This window comes from Struthio camelus, chromosome 5 (genome assembly GCF_040807025.1).
Source record: "Struthio camelus isolate bStrCam1 chromosome 5, bStrCam1.hap1, whole genome shotgun sequence".
In the NCBI taxonomy this organism is placed as follows: domain Eukaryota; kingdom Metazoa; phylum Chordata; class Aves; order Struthioniformes; family Struthionidae; genus Struthio; species Struthio camelus.
This window is the reverse complement of record NC_090946.1, coordinates 53,255,838-53,277,822: the sequence shown is the minus strand read 5'-3', so window position 1 is coordinate 53,277,822 and position 21,985 is coordinate 53,255,838. Positions and strand designations below refer to the sequence as shown.

General features: G+C 35.6%; 1 protein-coding gene across 7 annotated transcripts in view; it reads left to right on the top strand.

The window, feature by feature from the left end:
- STRN3 (striatin 3) overlaps positions 1-21,985 on the top strand; it is a 66,456-nt gene that overhangs the window by 12,531 nt on the left and 31,940 nt on the right. For 4 of the 7 annotated variants that reach the window (XM_068946393.1, XM_068946390.1, XM_068946391.1 and 1 more), the window contains exons 2-7: positions 9,429-9,532; positions 14,581-14,654; positions 16,384-16,465; positions 16,828-17,007; positions 17,445-17,577; positions 18,296-18,437. In XM_068946393.1, the coding sequence (XP_068802494.1) occupies positions 9,429-9,532; positions 14,581-14,654; positions 16,384-16,465; positions 16,828-17,007; positions 17,445-17,577; positions 18,296-18,437 (715 nt within the window). The remainder of the gene's footprint in view (positions 1-9,428; positions 9,533-14,580; positions 14,655-16,383; positions 16,466-16,827; positions 17,008-17,444; positions 17,578-18,295; positions 18,438-21,985) is intronic. The other 3 variants (XM_068946394.1, XM_068946392.1, XM_068946389.1) reach the window with 1 other exon arrangement.

The following is a 21,985-nucleotide window of genomic DNA, read 5'->3' as shown; positions in this document are numbered from 1 at the left end:
TGTAGATATGTTTATCTTTAAGTACATACAGTCACACAAATGCATATTTTACTTATTTTCAGTATCACTGCTTTGGACTTGAGATTTCTAATCCAGTTAGGGAGAAAGTTGCAATAGTAAGCAGGAATTTGATAACAAGGGTACTGTAGATTAACCTTGCATATTCGTAATACTAAGCTACTGTCTTAAGAGGAAAGGAAGCCTATGCAAACTGTAATGGGTGTAATGTACTCAACGCGGCTAGTTCCTGCTAAGAAAGGAAATGGCTTTTTCTCTTATTAAAACTGATAGAGATAATCACATTACTGATAGCCTTTTTCCAGGTTCAGTAGTTTGCTGATTGATTGTTGGAGGGTTGGTGAATGTGCCTGCCCATTGCTAAAAGCTGTCCTTGAAAACCAAAATCGGAAGAAAACGTACAAGAAGCCTTACAGTGTAGATACTAAGACTATCGGTTGCAGAACAATCCTGACCTTTCTCTAAGGAGTTCTCTTGCAACTGCTTTGGTTGTACTGCTCCTTAGTCTTTCAGTTTGTGCTGTAATTTTGAACAGTTATATAGCATGACATAATTTGCACTGACCTGTCTTCAGGAGCTTTCTGTCTGTGGTCCAGGAGTTTATAGAGTGGACGGAAGCGTGTTAAGCTCTTTGCTTCCGCTCTCTGATTATTGTGGTATGGGCAAATACATATGAGAGTTCAGGTCTGGGCAGAAAAATATTTCAAAGAGACTTGGAAGTTGAGTGAAAAGTTAATGGTCGTTATTTTAGCATTACTTTACACCTAGGGAACGTTTCATGAGAAATGGAAAATACCATGACTTAACTGATTTTTTTAAAAAAGCAGGAAGTCTTCAATAACTTCATACTAAATGGTATTCTAGTAATAATATATTTATAAATTTTTCCATCTGGGAACAATAATTCTTTTTTGCTGCTCTGTGTAACATTGAGTCTGCAAAATTACAAGACATTGATTTTATCCTGTATTTATAACCAGTATTTTGTGAAAGATTATACAACTTTATAAAACTGTTAAGACAGTGGAAGTGCTAGGCCTGTCAAAGACACGTCAAGGAAACTGATTAGTTTAGGTAGATGCTTTCAAGCTGTGCAGTGGTAAATGACAGAAGAGTATGGGCTTGTATGTTTGTTTCCTTCATATACTTCTGTCTCCTCGTTTGTTAATCGGTGTGAGAGCTTTCAGTGAAGATCTTTTTGGACATTGACAGAAGTGATCTTTGACGTTCCTGCTATTGTGAATATTATGGTAGAGACCTGCTAGATGGTTTGACAAAGAAACACTGATAGGAGATTAATGCAGTAAGTATTTTCTGTTAAATTTTGGCATTGACAAACTTTAGATTGGCAGATTAAATACATAACTCAGGTTCTTGCAGTTTTCTGTATTCTCATTGAAAGCGACCATTTATATTGTCACGTAAAACTGTTTAATATCCTGTGCTACCTTTTATCTGTAAGACATATAAGCGTTAATACTCTTATATTGATGGAAAAGCTGATGTGAAGTGACTTCCGATCCAAAAAAAAAAAAAAAAAAAAAAAAGCTGATGTGAAGTCGCATAGCAAGTTAAGAAAATCAAAGTGGAATTCTTAAGACTGTCATGTAAAATAAAATTCAGGGAGTACTTTTTTGAAAATGGATGCTTATGTTTTAAACAGTTTTAACTGAAAAGAGAGTTTAGTTAATGCATAGTTCTGCAAACAAATGCAAGTTGTTTCTTACCTTTTTGTCACAAACATGACTGCCTCGGAGTCTTGGGAGCCTGAGTTCAAACATAGTTCTTTCTTATTTTACTTGCTAAAGGGATGTATTTAAGCAAGTATGATAACCAGATGGTTCCTAGAATAGCACCTGTTTATTAGTAGAAAGAAATACTACTTTTGGTTGTATGCAAATGTTAATGCTTACATTTTAGTTGACTGTTTAATTGGCTTAGTGATGGCATTCAATTTGATGTTTGACTGTAATGGAATAATTTCTCAATAAAAGGTTTGATCAATCCCTTTACGTCAGTGTTGTCTTTAGTGTCAGAGGGCAGAATTATATTGACGTTGTTGAAGACAAACTTAACTTGGAGGTAAAAATGAGCGAGCGTTTTTGGAGGTAAAAATGAACATTTGTCTGGATAGTTAATCTAGTGCCTCCAAGCATTCCTGTTAACTCTCAGTTGGTTAAAGAAATAATTTATTGTGACTGTTTACAACTTTCAGCTAAAAACCACTACATCTTGGGTCTGCTTAGGCTGTCAATGTTCTCAATGATTTGTATGTCAGGTTTAAAGGAAGACACAAATTTGCTAGTAGGGGAATCTTTAATTTAGAGGCTAAAACAAAATGCCTGCAGAAATTGTCAGGTGTGTGGGGAGGAGGAGAACTCGTATACAGAGACAGTGATGGATATTCTTGAGACTGTGACAAGGGGCATTTTGGTAGTTCTGTTTCAGTATGTCAGTGATAATTTGAGGAAGATTTGATGCTCTGGTGAAGAGAAGCAAACTGATAGCAAGCCTTTTGAGTTTGGATGAGCAGAGGTAATGCAGTGGTAGTGACAGCCAGGAAGGACAGACTGAGGGGAAAGCATGTAGCTATTGCAGATCTGGAGGGGACTTGTGGATGACTAAATTCCTTTACTTTTATCTATCAAATGTGTCATTAACCTACCAGAGACCTTAGAACTAGCTGAGTTTCTCGCATCTGCAGCACTTACTGTGAAGTTGCTCAAGGAAGACACTTTCCTGAAGGTTAGGAATTGCTTTTGGATTCTAAACTTGTGTGTGTGTTTTTCTGCTGGTGTGAACTTGGGCTGGAGTTCATATTCAGAAAGTGGTAAGATGAGTCTCTGAAGAAGGTATCAGTTGAGGAGCAAGAAATTACTCATTAGCTCAAATGAAAAAAGTCAATAAAGAAGGGAACCTTCAGGAAACCTATTTATCACATTGCTGCTTTACATGCAGAAGTTAACTCACCAGATACTTACCTGACTATTCAGAATATTGCCTAGAAAATTCTCTTTTGTATTTGCAAATGTGAATGTATTGCGAATGAATTTTTGTATTTACTCATTGTTAAAATAACTTTAATGTTTTGAAGTAAAGATTTTCTAGTAAAAAATTGGAAATTAGCTCTCAAATGTCAGGTCTTCCAATGGTAAAATAGTTCATGCTTCTGTGTAGTTTTCATTCGATATGATCTTTATAAATGCTATGTCTTTGAACCACGTATGCTCCTGATGCGAACACTGACACCTGTCTGTGCAGCTTGCAGGAGAGATCTTGCTTGAGACTCATTTGCAGAATAAAGCTTTGTCATCGTTTTTTGTTAGTCTCAGTTGACAATTTGTTTAAGGATAAATTGCAATTAACTTAGAAAGGGATGGGCGTTGTCAGGTCTGTAAGGATATAGTGAAACCTTTTTAGTGCTTGATGCTTTTACATGCATGACAGTTTAGATGTTCTGAATGAGATATAGTTTCAAACTGCATTTGTTGAAAATTGATGCTGCAAGGCTGTTGTTCCCCGTTCCCCTCTCACGTTTAATTTACTTCTTGTGAATAGGAACTAGAACTTTAATAGTGAGTCAAGTCTTCCACCTCCCCGCTTTTTTTTTTTTTAATTGCCGAAACAATGATGGTGGTGTTCAGCATAATAAACATCATCTAAGTATGAAGACAAGATTAGTTTTGGGATATGTTAATAATTTTGCAATTAAATATTAAAAATTCTTACTATTAAGCAAGTCTTGCAGCATGCCCTTGTAGGCTAAAAATATGCTTAGTTATGTGTGCATTAAGACTGGGTGTGTATATTTAAGTTGCTTTGCTGTATTGCCTTTCTTTCAAAAATACTGCAGGCCTTTTCCTTCCTTCCTTCCAGAAGTCTGAATGGACTTCAGAGAAAACAAAAAACAAACTAACACCAGGTTGCAGCTGGCATTGCTCTACATATAGTTGAATTTTTTCAAAATATGCTTCTAGAGTCTGAGGTGTTTACAACTGGACTAAAAAGAAAGCATACCTACAGAAAGAAAGCATACCTACAGAAGTGAGTCTCTCTTTGCAAATCCATTAGGATTTGGTTACTTGAATTGTATAGGAAAGTTTTAGTGTTCCAACACCATGAGAAAGATCTTTTAAACAGTCTTGGATATTTTACCATTTAATTCAGGTTTCCTGCCTCTTTCTCTTCCATATGTTTTACTAGATTTGAGATGGTGGACATGTATTTGAAATACTGCATGTCAGGATTTATAAATACGACTGTGAAATCCTATACTGTATTATTAAATAACCTTTAGATTGTACATGCAGTTTTACTTACCCGAAATGCTGTAATAACTTCCCTCCCTTGTCCTCAGTGGTTAAGAGAAGCATGTTTAATCAAGATGAAAGTTGTCTTTAAGTCAGGCTATTTTCTGTGCAGTTGAAGCAATAAAATGCATTTTTAATAGGGATCCTGCTTTTTACAGGTACTGCTATATGAAACATAAGACCAGTAATTCTTAGAAGTCTTAAGACCTTTTAAGATTTAAAAAAACAAACAAACAAACCTCATTCTTTTCCCAGAAACCATTTCTCCTTCAAACTTCTTTCAATTTATCAGCTTCTATGTGAAATGCTGAATAATTAAATTCAGTTAAATAATTGAATAATTTAAAGCTATGAAAGTTCTCTAGTAAACTATTTAAAATCTATTACAATTTCATTGGACAATGTAGTTGCATGCTGGGGATATGGAGTGTCAGTGTAGTCAGTAATGCTCAAGGAAAACCTTAGTAGTATTCTTATTTCAGATATTAAAGGCCTAAAAAACAGCTATCAAATCATATTTTAGAGCACTGTAGTGCAGAAAGGACAAATTTTTTAGGATGAAATATTATTACTTGACTTGTGCACGGTCAGACTTTTTATTTAAAAAATAAAAACCCTTCCATAACATCCAGTGCATGTGTATCTAAAATAAAAGATTTCATTAAAAGAATATTGAGTTGAGAAAAATCTAAAATGTTAGATGTTAAGATTTTAATTAATCCTTCTCCTATACATGCCTTCTGTATTTATTTAACCTCAGGTGGTTCTTTTTTTTATGGGATCCATACTTTATTCAAGTAGTTGTTCAATAATTCTTTTTATCCTTGACATCTATCATGCCTAGTTCCAGGCGTTTTCATGCACCCTTGCACTGATGCAAAGTACCTGTCACTCGGGCTGGTTCTCAGCGCTCCATGAATTCATATTCTGAACTTGAATTCATTCCATGTTCAGAGTTCATTCATGTTCATTCATTCATACAACTGTGAAAGTTCTTTTGGTGTTATTCTTACTTACAGCTGACAGCCGAGGTACAGAGGGAATCCAGAGTTATCAAGTGTCACTGAATTTTGTGGAAAAATAATAGATCTCAAAGATATGAAAATGCTGTAAGTTTGAAAATGGACAGTTTGGAAGAGGGAGGTGCTGACCTGAAGAAGAGGCTTCTGGCTGAACTTGCCGCTAACCAAACAATCCAAACTGTAGCCCTAGCTGGAGGCAGGAAGAAATTCTAACAAAATCTGTACGTCAGGAAATTCAACTTGATTTGTAAAGCCCTGAGAAGCCGGGTTTTTGCTTATAGAACTACTGCTTTATTTATGTTCTGTAAAATAACACTTTTTGCCACCCCCCCCCCCCCCCCCCCCCCGGAAATCATCTTGCTACTAGACTTTAAAAAAAGATATATTTAAAAAAAGATATATTAATTCTAGTTCAGGAGGGTTAGTGCTTCTTTTCTGATTTGACTTTCATAGTCATCTTTTCTTGTTTGTGACTCTTGTGACCTGGACATGCAGGGTGTGGTTTTGTGATCAGTTTAGACTAATCTAAGACCATGCTGTCACTGAAAGGAGCTGTTATTTCCTTATCCTGTCCCCATCCAGCCTAAGTACTCCCATGACTATACGTAGTATGATCAGGAAACTGTTCTAATTCAGAACTGAGCAAAAATAAATAGATTGATTTCCTGATCAGACTTAATGTATGGCAGCATAAGCAGCTATGTCAGCACAGTAGAGGGAACAGAAGTACAAGGAAGGGGGAGGATTGCCCCTCTTGGTATTAGCTTGGAGACATAAAGATTGGCTTAAGCCAGTCTAAAGGGTTCTGTAGTAACTGGAAGGGAGCAAAAGTGGGTACCAGATTGTTCCGCACCACTTTTGTTTCCCAGTTTTAGCATCAGTCAATCCTTAATCATCAGGTACAATTATAAATTCGATCTAATCTAGCTTTCCTGAGAAATGTTCCAACAAAAAGGAATCTCTAAGGATTAGAAACTATTATGTAGAGAGCTTTCCTTAAGCATTTGTTTTTGTGTATGAAACTTAGATTAGTACAGCAGCCCTGAGGGGGACTGATCTGATTACTGCATCTTTTTGTTGTCAAGCCTGAGACTTGCTGCTTCTCAAAAAAAAAAAAAAAAAAAAGTAAGTTAGCGTGAGGAAATTGCATGTTAACATATAGTTTAGTTCTTGGGGCTCTCAAAATCTTGCGATATGTTAAATTATGGTTTTGATACCCCTCATTTCTCAATGGAGGCCTAAGGAAGGAGGCTGATTAATGCAACTTACACAGCAAATTTGCAGTGGTCTTATTCTTGATTTTGTATTAAGTGGAAAACAAAAGTAAAAAAGTTTAAGGTCACCCAAATACGTGCACAAATTGTACTTAATTGTAGAAAGTGATGCTAAAAGGTATCTGTTAATATTGGCACTAATAAAAAGTAAAGGCTGGTAAAGGTGCAAAATGTCTTATGGCAGAGCAGGGAATTTTTGATTATTCTGTCTCTGCGCAAGTGGATTCTTGCATTGCAATGACTGTTCAGCCTTTTGTACCCTGTAAAGACTGTTAAAAATACTGTTGCATATTAAGCTTTTTGGTTTGTTTGTTTTATAAAGCTATTTCAATAGTGTATTGATTTTCAAGATCACTTAGCTCATTATCCTGCCTGGTTAAAAAGTGTGAAATCTAGGCTAATAAATATGAGGGCAGATTGTATTTGCCTAAGTACACTAAAGTATTTCCAGAAGAGGAAAATAGTTTGGCTGTGAGCATTTGGGAGGCAAATCCCTCTTTCACTCTATGTATGATCACAGCTGTATTATTTTCTACTCTGTTATCACGAAACTGAAGATGGAATAAGGCCCAGCAGTTGCAGCTGGCAACTAAGATCTGTAAAATAGTTATAAAAGGAAGCCAGCTAATGAATGAAGACTATTAGAAAGAGAAAAGACCGTTATTTACAGAAGACTTGAATTTTGGAAAGAGTTGAGAACGTCATTCAGGTTAAAGAGTATAAGAGCCTTTGTGACTTTCCTTGGATGATGATCACGTAAGTATTTAGTTCAGTTTTTATTTCTGTCAACAGTCTGTGTTTACAGAGGAACTTCCAAATATTTGGAGTAGACATTGAGCATATACGTGCATATAACACAATACTTTTGAACCGATTGTAAAGCATGCTTTAATAGAGTAGTGCAGAAGTAGGTTTGAGGTAAATAGTTACTTCATGTACACTTTTATATTTATGTGTAAGGAGACTGTTTGCTTAACAAAAGCTTTTGTTGTCTTATCCTTGACTAATAGAAATTAAGGCAACAAACTGGACTTGTGGAGTTGTCTGGTCATTACTGCCTTAGATACTAAGGGAATGTAAATAACATATAATTACAGTTTTCTCCAGGAGGCTGTTTACTTCCTATTGGATTAGTGTCACTTGTATACAGTCTTTAAAATCTAAATAACATAATTGCAGTTGAGTACAGTTGTTTGGTTTTGTTCACTTCCCTCCACCTTCTTCCATCGGGAGCCTGCTGTTCAGAATAGCTGATCCCTGATGCTGTTCTCTACCTGTTACCTTGAAATATCTTATGTAGTAGCCATTACAAAGTCTCTATATATTTCTTCTTCTCCGTTACCATGCACTGTTTTGTGGTGCGTTACTCTCTAAGTGGCAGTGGTTGGCTGAGAGTGCTTTCACTACAGACTTTTAACTGACATATTCATAACTGCATTGTTTGTGCTACGATTTTCAATTTTAACTGATGAAATCAATTAGTTAGCTAATGCAAGATAAAAGAACACTTTTAAGCATTGAGCACAGGGCCACAGGGGTTAAGATCAGAACTGGACCGGTGTGCAAAATTTTATATTGTGGTGTCGCTTGATTTTGCTCAAGGAGTGCCACAGTCTTGGTTAGACCGTTACAGGCTCTAACAAACATGATTAAGGAAAATGTCCAACAAACCACATTTTAAAATCTCAAAGGCTAGACTTGGTTCACATTATATCTCTGCATTTTCATTGTGCCTTCTTTCATAATGAAATCTCATCGTTTATCTTAACCGTTGTAGAGCAATGTTGTCCCTGCTATAGTCTCTCTATTGTAGTTTCTGTCCCTCTTTACTTCCAAGAAAATGTTATCATCTTATCTTGAATTAGCTACCCAATGACTGATGTCAGTTTAAAGTTGTAGTGAGGACAAATGATTTTGTGGTTTCCTACAAGACTGGCCAGTCTACAAAATTCCTTCATCTCCTTTAGGATATTAGCTTACGAAAATCAAAATTAAAGCCTGTTTATTTTGTAGTGAAGAGACTATTTCTTTTCCTCGACCAGCTTGTTGTCTTTTATTTTTCAGCTGTTTGAAAGTTCTCCACTAGACTTTTTTCACTAGTTGAGATGGCTTGTGTGTTCCATTGAGTTTAATTTTGTCATCTTCTAGGTCAGTGGGCAAGTAGGAAACTTCAGTTTTTCTTTGTAAAAGTTAGGTTGGTAATATGATTGGTATTTCAAAAAAGGCATTATTCTGCTCTGCTCATGTAGAAGAACACACTAAAACGATTCTCCCCGATGCTCTAATCTTCAGCTGTCTTCAGTAGTAAGTAAAATCTGAATCAGTAAAATATACTTGTTTCTGCTCTTATGGATTTCTAAGTTATGTATTGGAACTCTTGTGCTCCTTTCTTTTATTTCTTAATCGGTTCAATATGCTAGCTTTAACAACTAGGTTGCTTAAAGTATCCTACCTACCTATTTTAATATGACTTCTGATTCAGAAGAAAACGTGTTAAAGCACTTGTTAACTGCCACAAGGAAACATGTGTGTATATTTTAAATTGGCTTCAAATTATTCCTGTGTGTACCATCTTTTACAGTTACTACATGGACTTTAATACCTTTGTTTCAAGGCAAGCAAACTTAACAGAAGTTAAGGGGTTTGATCTCTAGGGCAGAAATACTTTGTTATTAATGATTTTGACTGCGTGATTGAAACTAAACATTACCATGCAAAATAGTGTTGTTTTTTTTTTTAATGCATTAGACTTCATTTCTTTTGGGAACAAAGTTGAATAAATCCCTTTTTTTGTTTGTTTTCAGGCTCGGATAGCGTTTTTACAAGGGGAAAGAAAGGGTCAAGAAAATTTGAAGAAAGATTTAGTGAGAAGAATAAAAATGTTAGAATATGCATTAAAACAAGAAAGGTAGGTATACGTATGTATTTGTTCAGCTTTTATCTGACCTGAAAGACTTTAGACTGGAAGAAGTGTCTTCACTTGGTGTAAACTGTTCTACCAGATGATTCTACAGTTTACTTTATGTAAACTGTCTTTATGTTAGGTCATTGTTACACTGTGCAAGCTGTCAGGCTTTTTGACAGTAATGACTGAAATCCATTTTTTTAACTGAATTAGCTAGTGTACTGCTCTTGCCTCGTCTTTTCGGATGAACTTTAGTGACTGCTGTAATAAAATTGTTACGCGCTTTTCAAATTGTTTGGACTATGTTTTTCAAATTGTTTGGCTTAAACGCAGCAGGTTCAAATCAGTGTTTTCCTTTTCTGAGTTGGTAATTGCATACTAAATAAGAACAAACCTGCTAAGTGATTTTTATACTTCCAAAAGCATAATGGAACTTATTCTTTATTACTATACTTTTACCCACTTTTCAGTCATGTTAACCTTGAAAAGATGAAAGACATTTTCATTGCTTCCTACAACCGTTTTATATATGTTACGTGATGGAAATTGTATTTTGTTCCAGAACAGTATCTTTTAATGATAAATTTTGATATCTTGTTTCTTCATGTGGTAGATGCTCGAATTCCTGGTTTCAGTAGATGTATCTTCTGTAGCACTGAATTAATGCTTTTAAAATATAGCATTCCACTCAGCTAATGCATAATATCTTTCAAAGCTGCATATTTTTCTGTTGAATGTTTCAGTTGATTGAAATTAGTACCTTACTTCTAAAAATAGTAGGGAACTAGCTTGTAGTGTGCCTGCATTTTCAGTAGTAGACTCAATTCTTTCTTTTTGTTTTTTCTTACTCTTAAAAAGTAACTATATCCAACTGTGTATTCCACTTGAGGATCAGGCAACAAAATAGGTAGCCCTTACTTGTTTATTTTGATATGTAGGGAACATTCCTGCCAATAAAATTTTTTAGTAAAATATACAGTAAAATCTTCAAAGGTTAAATATATCTAAATACATTTCACATTATAAACGAGTACTGTGAGTAACTAGTATAGAAATAACTTTGATTAATCAGTTGCATATTGAAAGCTAATGTTTTGGCAAGGATGGCCACGTATTTCTGTGAAATGTCCAGCGTAAAGGCATGTTTCAGAAAATGGCATATGTTTGCATGGAAAGCTGTATCAGCACATGGCATGTTTTCTGGTGAAGAAATAGACAGCAAGAAGCTCCTCTTCATCCACCCCTGTGTTCTGAGTGGAAAGGAAATCAGGCTTTCCAACCGATGTCAGGCTAAGATTGTGATTTTTGTATCATATGAGTAACGCGCGAGTGACTGAATTCAAGGTAGATGAAAAAAGTGTTGGTGTGTGTACCACCCTCTCAAAAGAACTTTGAAAATATCAAAGGAATAGCATGCTGTTATTGCAGGCAAAAGCGTAACTTTCTGAAGTTGAAGCAAAACTTTTTTGGTTTTGTTGGCAATGATAAACTATATACTTCACATAGAGATGTTCTGCAAACATTCCCCAAAAGACTGTGGGGATTGCCTAGTTGTTAAGGCAAATCAAAGGCAACTACAGTGAGGGTCGGCATCTTATGAGGACATCATATAAGGGACTCCAAAACATGAAGATAAATGGCGTTGGTGAGACGTCATTCATACTTTCCCCCGAAATGCAGCTACGTTTAGAGTTTGACTTCTCAGGAAATTCCACAATTCATCTGATGAGGGAGAAATTCATAATCATATGTACAACAGAAGCAGAACAGCAGAAACGGGCAGTACACATCAGTTCTTGCAGCTACTGGATGTGAGCTGGCACTGTACTTTTCAAGAGGAAAATCCTAAATCCCAGTCATAAGATTTTTATCTTACAAGATCATTTTTAAGATAGCTTAAAAAAAGAAACTGAAACTCTAGGGATGATTGGTGAATGTATGGGATGCAAGGAGGAAGCTTGCTGGGTGGGGTGTGTTTTGTTTTGTTTTGTTTTTTTGGCCAGTAATGCTCAGTGGTTTGAGAGGATCTAATTGCCAAAGTATGATGGGTTAAGTAAAGAAAGCATGCACTGACTTGCTTAGCAAATCATCCGAGAATGGTAGTATATTAATCTTAGTTGTTGCACTAAATGATGCATTCAAGATGATAGCGTTGTTGTTGCTGCTGCTGCTCTGCATGCAGGGTCACAAATAATCAAAAGGACCTAGCTCTAAAGCAAACCAAATGCTACCTGAGAATTGACAGCAGTGTAGCACCAGTGGTTGGTTGGTTTTTTTTCCTCCCCCTCTTTCCTCTTCCCTTCTAGACGTCCTGGTGTTGACAGAAAGTTTCATGTAGTGAAGTGTCAAATTATAGGGCATCAGAAGCAAACTCATTCGGACAATGATATCATCTTTTTTCAGAAAAGGAGGTTAAATAAAATGCAGTAGTAGTTGCAAAATAGCCTGATATTTTTAGTGTTTATCTCTTAATATGTTTGCAATAAGTGTGATAATGTTTTAGAGAAGTAAAATGTTATTTTAATGTCCTTGAATATTTTGGATCTAGTTCTTTATGTATTTTTGCAATAAAGTTAGGCCTTCAGTGGTTACGTGCATAGTAATTTTTTGTTGGTTTGTAGCTAGAGGATACTTGACAGTATTTTACAGAAACAGTTAGACTTTCTCTGCTGTCTGCTCTGAGCTACTGTGCTTCAAGCTTTGTTAGTTTAGTGTTGTGCTTGTCTTCCCGAGACACAGAACTGTGCTGTTACTTTGATTTTGTGGGCTTTGGCGTGGAAATGGTTTATATCCTTGTATGTGACTCAACAGTTGAGTTGTCTGACTGCATGCTGCTATCTAGGGGCGCTATTTCTCCTTTTCCTACTTTCTTCTTTCATCCTGGCCTTAGAAATACAGCAAGTCAGTCTGTAAAAGATTGGGAAGATGCCTCTTGCGGAAATGAGTTATGCTGCGTGGTATGAGGATGGGAAGTAATGACGTTGTTTCATAGTGAACAGCACAGGAGACTGATTACTACACATCTTAAGAACTACTAGCAGTCTCGTTTGTGTGACAACATGGAGGGGAATACATGTGCAAATAGTTTATTGAAATATAATAAGATTAATTTCTTAGGGCAGAGTTGAAACAGCATCAAATGTGATGTGAAAGACGGCGTTATTGCATATACCAATATTTTGGCTTATTTGTAGTGACTAATCATTAGTGTAGTTTCAAATCAGATACTTCATTATCTTCTGTAACGAGCAATTAAAGCAGAATTTTAGTTATATATGAAATTAAGGCTCTAAAGTTGAACAGATGCTCCTAAGTAGTATTTGCAACAGCTGCAAATGGGTCAAATTTAGGTTAGTTTTCTAATTACAATGCTCTGCTGAATTCATATATGAATTGGGCCAAAACGTTTGCTCTACTTAATTTAACTACACAATTTCTTAATTATTTTTGTTCTGTGACTTTTACCCAAAATGTACACTAATGTATAGGGCATTTAAATCATGGTCTGTGCACTTAATCTGAAAAGGTTAGTGGTACACTGCTTGTTACAATGGGGAGCAAAGGCTGTTTCTCATTTTAGAATATTTAGTATAGAAAATTTTGCTGGTACTTGGATGAAATGCATTCAGATTCACCAATAACTTCAAAATATTTGTGATTATAGTTTAATAAGCAGACAGCCAAATTCATGTCATGCAAGCGCTTGGTCTTCAGGAGGCTTATAGTTTTTCAATTTAGATGCAAGATGCATGCTTTTATGTCTAGCAATTACTGTAAAGGGTCAGTAGTGCCACCTACTGACAGTTTGCTAGTAAGACTTTTTTGAATTGCTTGCAATGTTGGCGAAAACTTCTGTAATTTAGAAGAAAATCTTCTGTACTGGCAGGTGTCTTGGACTGCATTTGAGATGAACTTTTTTCTTGAATTTGGAAAACTTTCAAGCAGTGGTTCGGTTGAGAAGAACATTTTTTGGGAATACTTGATTTTGCCCAGCACACGTTTTTGTTCTGTGTCTTTTCTTGAGGAAGTTCTAGTATCTTCATATTTGGCAGCAGTCTTGAAAATTGATGGGGAATGGGTATGACTCAGTTATCATTGTTAAAACTTCATTCATGTTTATTTTGTAGAGGTTTCTGTAAAATTGGATGGCTAACTTCTTCCAGAATTCTTTCACCTCTGCTCTGCTGCAGCACATTCTAGAGTTCTTTTCCTTGAGAGATTGAGAGCAGAGGATTTTTGAGGCAAGAATTAAATTTTGAAAGGCCTAGGATAAAGTTAGCAAATTCCAGAGTGTACTTGTAGTGATGCATGTGATGTTCTTGGAAGTTTGATAGGCAGCTTAGAGAAGAAGATTTGGAAAGCTAGTGCATGCCTGTATTGAAAAGTATCACCAAGACTAGCTTTTAATAAAAAGTGATAGAAGAGAGGATAGGGGATGAAAGATCAGGATACGGGAAGGATCGAGGCACATTTGCACAAGTAGATTGCGAGTAGGAATCAGAAGCTAAGCCTTGAGTCAAAGCAGAAGAGAAAATTGGGAAGAGAATGTGTGCAGGGAGGGAAGCTAGCAATCCAACATGGTTCTTTCAGGTAAAAAGACCTCTGTCACAAGCAGAGAAGAACTGAAGAGGAAACTGAGGTAACAAGTAGGCAGGGACCCCAACTGTAGGGTTTATTCATCATAGTGCAGTTGGCCTACTGTGACAGTGGTAGAACTGAAGGAATCATCCACGCTAAATAATTGAAACTACTAGTTTCAGAAAGGTTTCTCACAGTAGCTGACGCACATCAAGCAAAATCCCGCGTTCTTGAAGAACATAACTTCTCACCTGCAAGTTATTTGATAATAGTGAATAGTTGTAGGAAGACCCAAAACTGTGGCCTGGAAAGGTTAGGAATGATTGTATGATTCAGTAATTATGGCAATATTTTTATCTGGGTAAATGATATTGTGCTGATACGCTTGTTTTAAATGGTATTAGTAGAATGTTTCCATTTGATGAAAGAGTTGTATGCTAATTTGTGTGATGTTTGCATACTTTGTTTTTCAGGGCAAAATATCACAAATTAAAATATGGCACAGAATTGAACCAAGGTGACTTGAAAATGCCAACCTTTGAATCAGGTAACTTTTTTGACAATAGCTTGTTTTAGTGTAGTTCTTCCATTATCCACTGTTGTAGATTTGCTCTGCTCCGTTTATCGTAACAGGCAGTTTTCCCCTGCCCCCCATCTAAAGGGAGCTGTAGAGAAAATATTTCAGCTAGGAGACATTCTGATATTGGGCAAATAAAGTTAAACAATTCCCACTTTAGCTGCTGTTTCTCTTTATTTCTTAAGTACTCGTTTTTGGAGGATTTAATATTTTGTGCCCTTGTGATATCCTTGTTTTGAGACAACTGAAAAGAAAGCTTAACTGCAAAATAAATGTAAATCCTGTCTTTTTGGTGCTGCTATAAGATGTTAGTTTTTGAGAATGAGCAAAAAAAAAAAAAAAAACAAAACAAACTATTTCATTGACCTGGGAAGACTGTTTTTATTGAAGATAAAAATAGAGGCTTAAAGGAGAAATGTCCTAGGAGAAAAAGCAAGCTATCCTTATGCTGTTCTGTTACGTAGCTAACCTGGCAACATAGATAGAAAATGGATTATAACAACAGTTTTGCTCTTCACAGTACTGCAGATTGAGGAGAAATTTTTTTTATAACTGCATTTGACTGTTTGCTAAGAGGAGTTACATGTGGCTTCTCTTGAAACGTGGGTCCAGCCATACTGTTGGCCTTTGGTTTTGTAGTATGTCAAAAAACTGTGGCCCGCAGGTTTTGTAGCAGTAAAACTAAGAATTTGAACAGTGTTTGTTCTTCCGCTTTATAAGCACCACATTTTGGTTACTTTTAACCTCAGCTGAAACTACAGAGCATGATTCTTGTTGTTTGCTTGATGGGATTTGTAGTACCCCTTTAAAAGAAAGGCAGGTTGGATATCTTAAGCTCTCAGTTTGTCCCGTGTTTTATAGTCTCTGACAGAGTAAAAGTACAGTGGGCTCAAAGTTTTGGTTATTTCTAGCAAACTGATGGAATTTATGTTAAACTTCTTTTTCTCCAAAAACTTAACATATGTCTGCTTCTCTTATTTTAGCCATGTTTGGTTTGGTGTTTTCGGTGTCGTTTTCTAACCAGCTGGGTGAGAGGGATTTAGCTTGTTTTCTTAGCAGTAGATTTCAACTGATTGGGGGAGGATTTTCTTCTGTATACAAGTTAAATATTTATCTGGTTCCTTTCCTTCAAGTAAAGGATCAGAATTTTTGAACTAACTTTCTGAAGTTTGATGCTTGGGCACAGAATTAGGAAAAAAAAAATATTTTAAGCACCTGTGCATAGGGCTGTTTATAATTTGAAAAGGTATAGGGAATTTATGAAGAGATAAATAGCACTAATGCAAAAGTGGTTATAGTAAATAAAAATTTTTAAATGAGAAGTGATGCTTGATTTTAAATTAACTTTGCTAGAAAATATAAAGCAAGTCAGAGGGAGAAAGAAGAATTTGACTGATAAATACAAAGTCTGTAATACGTGTGACAGTATTATATTTCTTTTTTTACCTGCCGTTAGGCTCAGCAATAATCTGTTAAATGCTTTTGCAAGCACTGATCTTTTGCTCCACGATACTGTTACAGAATGTGGATTTGTCAAAAGAAATTGTTTTAACGAGTTTGAACCTTGACTCGTTAGAGAGCGAGTTCCTAATGGCTAGTGTTTTTGGTTTAGGATTTGCTCTCAGTTTCATTGGTGTCTTGTGAAAAGCTGGTATTAATGATAAATACATAAATAAATAACTATGACACTGTCTTTCAGAAGAAACCAAAGATACAGAGGTTCCCACAGTACCTCAAAATAGCCAACTGACCTGGAAGCAAGGCAGACAGTTATTAAGACAGTAAGTAATATCATTAAGTACTGGTGTATACAAACCTTTTCCTGAATTATTAGGAGCTATGTATATATGCGTACTCTGTTAAACTGTGTAATTGGGATGGGCAAATAGTGGTTCATTATACAGGACTCTGTAGTCTTGAGCTTTCCTTCAAATAATAGAGATGAAGCTTTTGGATGCCTCATGGCTTAAGCTTTTGGTTGAGTAATGGCAGAGCAAGCCACAGGTGGAATGCATAGATTTGTTTTGTGGAGGCACATCTTTTCCATAAATAATGCAATAATGGCATTCGTTTTAGCAGTTAATGCTGATTTATTTCCTCTTCTCTAAAATGTGTTTTCTCTTTCTCCTCCTAACGCATTTAGGTATCTTCAGGAAGTAGGTTATACAGATACAATATTGGATGTACGCTCCCAGCGGGTAAGATCTTTGCTTGGGCTATCCAATTCAGAACCAAACGGTTCAGTAGAAACAAAGAACTTGGAGCAGATCCTCAATGGGGGTGAATCTCCTTCGTCAAAACAAAAGGGACAGGAAATCAAAAGGTAAGCAAAGAGAAAGAAAATGTATAAGGTTTAAGTATTTTTCCCGTAGTCATTGATAAACAGTGTTCAGTTCACGTAAGATTTTAACTCCCGAGTCTCTGAAAATCTGCAGTGTAGCTGGCTATGATTATGAAATTAAATTAAATTGGCTATAAGTCTTAGGTAGGAAAGTAGGAAGGGCTGTAGGACATGAGCTCGGTGTCAGTACCTCTTTAGAAATATTATTTTAAGGCAAGATATTGTTGAGGGGTGCTTTTCACCTTAAGGAATTAGGCCGCTGTAGCCACTCTTCTTCATACAACCATTTCTTCTTGTTTTGCAGGTTTTAAAGATCTTAAACTACTCAGTCAAGTGGCAATTGCATTTGATATGATTAACCTTCTAAAATCTCTTCTGCAAGTGAAACTGACTCTCTGTTAATGTTTTCCTTTATGTAGGAATTCTGGTGATGTTCTTGAAACGTTTAACTTCTTAGAAAATGCAGATGATAGTGATGAAGAAGAAGAGAGTGACATGATAGAAGATATTGCAGAAGGAAAAGAAAAGCATCGGATAAATAAGAAACACAAGGTAAAGATTATTTTTAATATTGTATTGGGTGTAAATCTGAAATTCCCTTTTTTAAAAGGGAAATCATTTTTTTTCTGTGCATAGCTAACTGCTGCAAGGCATATCTGATTGCATCATTTCAGCTTCTCTGCATAATCTGAGCCCTTTTACGAGACAAACTTTATACAAGACAATGTACATCCTTTCTGAGCTTCAGAGAAGGTAGACGCATTCCCTTGTGGAGAAGAAACTAAATGATGTAGTGGAAAAAGTAGCTTCCATGCCAAATAAATGTTTAATTCTTTTATGCAACTTCTTAATTGCGTTAAGACCCTAGCAGAGACTTGTCTCCAGTGGCCTTCTTCATAAGACTCGATTAAATTTTGTGCTGTTTTGTTTTTCTCTTTAGTTTTCCTTTCTGTGAGCAGATCTCTAGGTAGGATAGGTTATATAATCTGTCCCCTTTTAGTTTGTTTTTTCCTTTTATGGAAGATTGTCCATGCCATTGGGTATATTGTACGCAAAGACCTTCATTTATGACCATGCTGCTAACAGTTTAAATATTTTGTTCACTGGAATATGCTGTAGCATGATGGTCCGTTCTATCTTCATATTGAAAAATGTTTTCCCGTGCAACTAAGTCCTCATTGAGGGTAATCTGTATTATTTCTAACCTAAATATTTAATGGTAGAAAAGTTTTCATAGTTCAATTGCAGAAAAATGCTCATCTGTTTGCAGATTGGTAATGAAGGTTTAGCTGCTGACCTTACAGATGACCCTGATACTGAAGAAGCTTTGAAAGAATTTGACTTTTTAGTGACAGCTGAAGATGGTGAGGGAGCAGGAGAAGCCCGAAGTTCAGGAGATGGAACAGAGTGGGGTAAGATCCTAACAAAAGTGTTTAGGAATGTAAATACAGGAAGATGTGTTCATAACAGTACGCACCTACTGAAATGGAGTGTGTGTGTGGATGACTGGGATGACCAAATGGTAGTGATTAAATAATAGGATATTGTATGTTGAAACTTTATATGCTATTGTAGTTGCCACAGATAGGATTATTATATGTTTTACCTTTTGATTTTGATTCCAAAAGTTAAAAAAGAAAAATATTTTTTCTTGAATAGGAAAAGCTAGGATTCTGTATATTTTTATGCCTGAATTAAATTAGTCTTCAAGTCTTGATTTTTTTTTTTTTTTTTCCCCCCCCCTTCCTGTTTGCTTTTGATCAGGGGCTTTAAATTTTATTTGTGCTCAAGTTAATTTTTCTTTAGTGTACTTGGAAAAAATGGGAATTAATATAATTAATTTTTCTTGCTAAGACTTTTGAATGCAGTTGCTAATGTAGCTTGCCATAGTAGAATCAACACACTTTTATACTGTTCCAACTTTTTTTTTTTTTTTAAGAGTAGGTAATAAAATTAAACAGCTTACTATTTCAGTGTGAAACACAGTGAGCTAAATAAGGTTCTGGGAGTTTCTGAACTTTAGATTTTTTCAAAAGAAGAAATTGAAAGAGGGAGAGAATTTGGGTAGGAAAAAGAATTAATAGCTTGCTAAGATATTCACATCTGCCTTGATATGGGAGTTGACAATCTTGATATGGGAGTTTCTGAACTGTGGTATAAAGCAGTTTTGCAGTTGTGCGTGAGTCTGACTGTTAGACTGAAAAGTGCCATTAGTTCGTCTTGTGTGACCATTTTATTGCAACCGATATCGAGACAATGAATTTATTGCACTCAGATAAATGTGTCAGTGAGCAAACAGAATATAAAGATCTACAGAAATTGAAATAACTGGTACATCTTGCAGGAAGATCATCCAGTCTTGATTTGAAGATACCAAAGACTGGAATTCATTTTTTCTTGGAAATTAGTATTAAAGGATTAGTCACCTTTATTTTTAAAACTTGGTCTTATTTCTAGTTGAAGGACGAAGCCAGACAAACTGTAACCTTTAGTTTTGATACTGCCCATCTAGTTTTAGAAGCATTTTAGTACCTAGTGGTGTCCTGCTTTTGATACTTGATCATCTTTGTATTTAGCAAAAGAGGCAAATGTCTTAGCATAAAGTATTTCTCAAGCCCTGAAGCGAAGTTTGTGACTTTCAGCACCACTTCAAATGTATAGTAATGCAGAAAGTTCTGATTCTAGCATCAGTCTTACCAACATTGTATATAGAAGTAAAGACATCTTCTTGACACTCTAATTCATGCAGTCAAAGATTTCATTTATCCTTTTTGTCATGGCATCATGCTGAAACTTACTGAGCTAGCTTGTCCCTTGCAATCCCAAGATTACTTTCCAGCCTGTTATCTGTGTTGTCATCTTTTCAGCTAGATACACAAAATCTGAGATTTCAGATTTGAAATACTGATATTGAAAGTTTAATTTTCTTCAAATTTGTTTTTGACCAGTGCAGTTGCTGTCTTGAATGTTTGTTTAAAAAAAAAAGGGGGGGGGGGAAATCTGTTAAAAAGTGAAATTGACCCATCATGCCTCTCAGAACAATTTTGAAGTTCTTATATTAGGGTTTATGTTAAGCCATAGCAAAAGTGAGACAGAGCATTTAAAAATTAATTTAAGTTTTTGCAAACTTGTGGCTGAGCTGTTTTTTGGTAACTGGTTCAAGCACAGTAACTCCATTGTTATCAAAATATGTCTGAGGCAAGGAAGCAGGGAGGAGGAAACAAACAAACCTACTTCCATCTCAAAAGGATGTTTTTCCATTTACCACGCTTAACATTTTCTCATCTTTCGTAGTGTAACTGATTGTTCTCTTTTGTTTTCTTGGCCTTTTTTTATTTTGTTTTTTTTTTCCTCTTTAATCTTTTTTGTCACTAGGATCTTCATAGTGTTGGTTTTTTTTAACCCTGGAAGGATGCAGCTTAATCAATAAAATGTAAGCAATCAATATTTACATGTATATTTCTTCATAACATTTTTATTTAGTTTAGGGAGATCAAACTTCTGATTTTTTTAAAGACCCTAAAGCTAAGCCAGCTTTTCTTTCTTGCTTTCAATACTTAGTAGTCAAAGTATTGTCTATAGCTCAACTTCAGATACACTAAGCTTTCATCACTGAATTTGATAGTTATGTTTGGGCTACAAGGGATTTCTGTGAACCAGCTGCTGTCAGTGACATTTTTTTTTTTTTTCTGCTATAGGATCACTTTTTACGAACATACTCCTTCTTATAAATCCCTTGTTTACTATACTTTTTGTCTTAAATTATTCTCATAGCAGTTTAAGGTCTCCTGTCATGCTACACGTTTTACTAGGAACAGCCTATCTTCAGACCAGTGAAATATGAACAAATTCAAAATGTGAAATAAAGAATTGAAGTGTGCAGTGAATTCAACAGGAATGTGCATTTTCAGATTAAAAGTTTAAAAATACTTTGTGGTGAAAAAGCGTGATCAAAAAATAATTCATATATAACGTCTGTTTGCTTAAGCAAACAGGACTAATGCAAATGTTGCATATTATGTTATCTTTTTATTCTGATAATTTTGATGTCTAACATGTTCATTACTGAATTTTTCTACTCTGAGAAATTAGAAATGTTTGCAAATCAGACCTGAGTCAGAGAGTGACTGTGCCCAGAATTCTAGGTGACAGCGAATGACTGGAATTCAATCTCTTGTGTCATCTTTTAAATTAAAAAAAAAAAAAAAATCCTTTCTACTCTAATTGGTATTAATTAGTGGACATCCTGGGTCTTCTGCATGATCCTGATGTCAGTTTAATGTGGATTATGAACACTGTAGGAAATTCCAGGAAGCTCATTCCTAGAGAGGAATTGCAGAGGTCTTCTAGTTATCTTCTTCTGAAGTAGTTAAGTATATCTAGGCATCGGCGAGAGAAATAATGTCGAGTTTTCCTAAAAATCTTCATTGAAGTTTGTTTCACAGCCTCTCTGGTTAATCTGGTTTAGCATTTAACCTAATTTTCTAATTTCTAATCTAAATTTCAGTAGCCAATACCATTATTTTTGAGTATTTATATTTGAAGACGTGCAATTTTTCCTGTTTGCTGTTGGCTAAATGAGCCTAATTTCTTCAAATCCTCCTTGTCGTGGTATCTAAATGTCTTATTCTTTTCTTCTGTCATCTTTTCTAAAAATTTAGTGTAGCACACAGATTGCGCGTATTATTTCAATTTTGTCATCACCATCACTGAGTAACGAGGAGTACTCCTGGTTTGATACACCACGCCTCTTCAGACATACCAGAATGACAGCTGACTTTTTTTTTTTTTGGCAGCATCATCACATTGTTCTTATATATTCAGCTTCTGGTTCAGTTTAACCCTGACATTTTTTTCAGCAGTGCAGGTACCCCAGCTGATTATTTTCCTTTTACTATTGGTGTGTTGAGTCTTCCCCCCCCCCCCCCTTTTTTTAGCTTGTCCTTAAGTGAATTGCCTT